Raw genomic sequence first — 4,405 nt, forward strand, 5'->3', positions numbered from 1 at the left:
CTCTCTGCCTTAGTTTCTCCCATGCACTCTGCACTGTAAACTAGCCACTACTAGTAGGTAACCACCAAGCCTTGTCTATGGTAGTATAACCTTCATCTTTCTAAGATTTTCTTGTAATATGCTCTACTACATCTTTTGGTACAATTTGTTTTAGCTTCTGAACATTCCACTTGTCATTAATAATCACATCCTTCACCTCTTGTATACTGTCTTCTATAGGGAAATTTTAAGGCATGAGATCAGCCAATGGACCTCGTTTTGTCCAATTATCATACCAAGAGTTGTCTGAACCATCTATTGGTTCCCACCATATTCATGCTCAATTGCATCTCTGGCCTCCAACATGTTTTTCCAAAGTTGTGAGCCTCCATTCCATTGTACCAGAGTCGGAATCTTCCTTTTACAATACTTGTTCCACATATAAGTGGCCCATATAGTCCCTCCTGTTCTAAACCTCCACCATAACTTTGTAAACAAGGCCTTAGACATATCAAATAAAGATCTAAACCCCAAGCCACCTTCATGCTTAGGAACACATAATTTTAACCAAGTAGACCAGTGTCAACTTCTCCCTTCCTTTTTGTTACTCCAATAAAATCTAGCAAAGATCTTGTGTAACTCATTGAGTGTATATTGGTAGGTACCATAGCAGACAAAAGGTACAATGGCATGCTTTGTAATACACTGTTAATGAGCATTGCCTTCCCTCCAAAAGACAGTAATCTTCCTTTCCAGTTCTATAGCTTGTCTTTCACATTTTTTTTATAAGATCGTTGTATTACATCTTATTTTTCCTTGAATGAAAGATGGGACACCCAAAGTATTTAAAAGGAAATACAGCTCTAGAAAATCCAGTAATGTTTTCAACCTCTTGAAACAAAGAAGCTGTTGTATTCTGATGCATATAAAAAGAACTTTTGTCCCTATTGATCAACTGCCCTGACACCTTCTCATATTCCTTCAATATAGACATAATCATCTCCAAAGAAACCTTATCAGTAGAAGTAAAAATGACAGTATCATCAGAATGGGCCAAGCGGTTTAAATTGGCACTCCACTTTGGCATTCCATAGCTTCTGTATTGCTCATCCTCAAATAAAGAGTTAACGCTTCTTGACAAAACTTCTACAGCTAGTACAAATAAATCAGGTAATAGTGGATCACCTTGCTTTACTCCTCCAGTAGAATGAAAGAAGCCAAAATATTGACCATTCAACAGTACAGAATACCAATTGTTGGCCAACAATCTCCAAATCTAATCCACAAATTCTCCTGCAAAGCCCATTTCTCCATAACCTTAGTTAGATCATAGGCCTTGGCCATATCTAACTTTATAATAACATTTGTAGATCTTCCTTTCTTCCTAATATCAGTCACTAGTTCTTGTGTAAGCAATACATTTTCAATAATACTTCTTCTTTTAACAAAACCTGATTGATTAATGGATATCAACTGTGGTAAAATACTATAAAGCCTCGCATGTAACACTCTTGAAATCACCTTATTGATAAAATTGCTCAAGCTGATAGGCCTGAGATCAGCAAAACTTTGAACAAGTGGTTTCTTTGGAAGAAGTACAAGATTAGTATGAGTAATTGATTTAGGAAGTGTATGCCCTTCATAAAATGCCTTGACCAACATAAAGACATCCACACCTATTATATCCCAACATGCATGATAGAATGTACCTGAAAGTCCATCTGGACCACAAACATTGTCACCCCTAAGCTCAAATACTGCTCTTTTTACTTCTTCAAATTTAGGCAAAGCACACAACTGATCATTGCATCAGACACTAATCTAGGAATGTGCTTGAGCATGCTCAAGTCAGAATTAGATCCCTCTTGTGCAAACTGATTATGAGAGAAGTTGACTGCCCCATCTGCTATATTTTCTACAGTTCCTAGCCATACTCCATCTGATTGTTGAATCCTCTTAATTTGCAGCCTCTTTCTTATTCCATTTACAATACTATGGAAGAATCTTGTGTTTCTATCACCTTCTGTAAACCATGTATAACCAGATTTTTGCCTCCAAAATTCTTCTTCATAATGCAGATACCTTTTTATTTCAGCTTATGCCACTTGTAGGACAGTTCTATTCTCCACTGTAGGTTCTTCTTCAAAGAGTTGCTCTTTAATTCTCACAATATCCTCCATAATTATGAGTTGCCTGAAAATGTCACTAAAAGCTTCCTTACTCCATACTGATAAAGCTTCTTTCATCTGCTGGATCTTCTTTTTAAAACTCAAAAAAGGATAACTATCACTCTCCCCAGGCTAATTTGCTTTAATAGTATCCAAAAAGGAGGGGTGTTCTATCCAAAATTTCAAGAACCTAAAAGTTTTTTTAAAGTTTGGAGCATCAGTTCCAAGACTAATGAGGAGAGGGGCATGATTTGATTCAATCCTGGAAAAATGCTCTACTTCTATGTTACCAAACCATTGCTTCAATAGTGAGTTAATGACAACTCTATCCAACCTTTCAAAGATATAATCATCACCTGCCCTTCCATTCCACCCAGTAAAGGGACTCCTTTTAAAAGCAGTTTCCAATAGTTCACATGAATTGATTCAAAATGCAAAATTCTCATAATCTTGTGGAATTGGAGGATTTCCACCTATCTTCTTATCTTCATTTAAAACAACATTAAAATCTCCTCCAACCAACCAAGGTGCATCTATATTACCGGCAAGATTATATATACTGTCCCACAGCTGCAATCTCTCAATTTCATCACACTTAGCATACACCAGGGTAGTTATCAAGAATCTGTTTTCCTCATAAATAAATAACTTCAAGGTGATTTACTGAGGGGTATCTAAGAGGATTTCCATATCAATTTCCTCATTCAGAAAGAACCAAATCTTCCCATTACAATTTTCTCCTGCAGTCTTCATTTCGAGCCTTCTTTGATATTTCTGTATATACCTAGCTTGTTGAAAAGGTTCCAACAAAACTATAAATAAGAACTTATCATGCTTATGAAACATTTGAAGCCTATGAAAAGCTTGTTGTGTCCTCATTGATTTTATATTCCAAATAAAGGATTTAACAATCATTTAAAAGAAATCTTATTTGATGCAGCTCTCTTTGGCACAACCCTAGTTAGTTGTTGCATCTCAGCACCATAGCCTTTTTGCCTTTCTTCATACTTTTACACTTTGACTTAGGAGAAACACCAGCCTCAATATTCACTTGTTCAAGTTTCGGATCCACAGATTCCTCTAAGTCTTCCATGTTACATAGAATATTCTCCTTTCCTTCATTAGAGCTACTTACTGCTGCCACCATTTTACGAGCTACTATAACATTAACCCTCTTTAAAGGTGAGTCATTGCTAAGAATAGACAAAGATTGAATTATACCACAACTAATCACAATATCTGTAGATGTTTCCATCTCTAGGTCAGATAGAGGAGTAGGCTGTATAGCCTTTCAATATTCATAACTCGAAACACCCCTTCTTGGTGTCACGACCCGAATAGGGGGCCGCGATGAGTGCCCGGTGCTAGCCCACCCGGGCACCCCTTAGCTTACACTTAGGTTTGCATCTAGGTGAGCTACATCATTAATCATACATTTCTAAGCATCAATCATGCTAGTCCTATTGGACAACAACATCTTTAATCATCATAGGCATCTATGCCACAACAATGTACATGGGCCGACGAGGCCAACAAAATGAAATACAAAATATAGGCCGACAAGGCCAGACATATCTAACCACATACACATGACTATGAGCCTCTAAGAAGAGTATGACATAACACATGAGTGGGACAGGACCCCGCTATGCCCATAATTATATACACAAAAGAATAAGTACCCAAAAGCTATGGCTCCGGAAGAAGTGGAGCTCTGCTATGAAATCTCTGAGTAAGCAGCTATGGATCAAGTCTGTCTCCCTGTGCACCTGCGGGCATGACGCAGCGTCCGCAAACAAAAGGACGTCAGTACGAAGAATGCACTGAGTATGTAAAGCATGATCAACATCGATATATAAAATCATAGTAAACAACATATGAAATAGCATAGGAGGGGGGGGGGGGGGGGAGACAATAACATCATCATCATCCTGGCACTTACTTGCCTTTCGTAGGAACTTTCCATCTCTCATGCGTATATGTATACATACATCCTCATCCGTATTCCAATAGTAGTTCTCGTATTCGTATACATGCCCTTAGTCGTATTCATATACATAGTCTTATCACATTCATATTCATATTATACACGTAGTCATATCATATACATAGCACGTCCACATATACATATACATACATAGCGTACCCGACCATAAGGTTCGGTGTTTCAGACATACTTGGCAAACCAAGGCTCAAGGTTATATCTACCTGGCCCTACCAAGGCTTCAGGGTTATCCGTACCATCTGCAGATGTGTGC

The 4,405-nt window shown here is 37.9% G+C and overlaps 1 protein-coding gene across 1 annotated transcript; it reads right to left on the bottom strand.

The window, feature by feature from the left end:
• Window positions 1–294: 294 nt before the first annotated feature.
• On the bottom strand, window positions 295–3,402 carry LOC132601672 (uncharacterized). Its single transcript, XM_060314746.1, has 5 exons — window positions 3,130–3,402; window positions 2,085–2,234; window positions 1,230–1,776; window positions 839–1,131; window positions 295–525 (listed from the first exon to the last, which is right to left on the bottom strand). Exons 1-5 carry the CDS (start codon window positions 3,400–3,402, stop codon window positions 295–297), a joined length of 1,494 nt encoding a protein of 497 aa, XP_060170729.1.
• Window positions 3,403–4,405: the final 1,003 nt, after the last annotated feature.

Source organism: Lycium barbarum, chromosome 7 (genome assembly GCF_019175385.1).
Source record: "Lycium barbarum isolate Lr01 chromosome 7, ASM1917538v2, whole genome shotgun sequence".
Classification (NCBI taxonomy): Eukaryota; Viridiplantae; Streptophyta; class Magnoliopsida; order Solanales; family Solanaceae; genus Lycium; species Lycium barbarum.

What these genes read in the sequence shown, in the direction of transcription:
- LOC132601672 (XM_060314746.1), bottom strand. Translation starts at nt 3,402, where the DNA reads ATGGAAACATCTACAGATATTGTGATTAGTTGTGGTATAATTCAATCT. An exon ending in AGAAAGGCAAAAAGGCTATG is followed by an intron (nt 2,235 to 3,129) that starts GTGCTGAGATGC and finishes TTTAAAAAGAAG; the next exon opens with ATCCAGCAGATGAAAGAAGC. An exon ending in TTACTGGATTTTCTAGAGCT is followed by an intron (nt 526 to 838) that starts GTATTTCCTTTT and finishes TGTGTTCCTAAG; the next exon opens with CATGAAGGTGGCTTGGGGTT.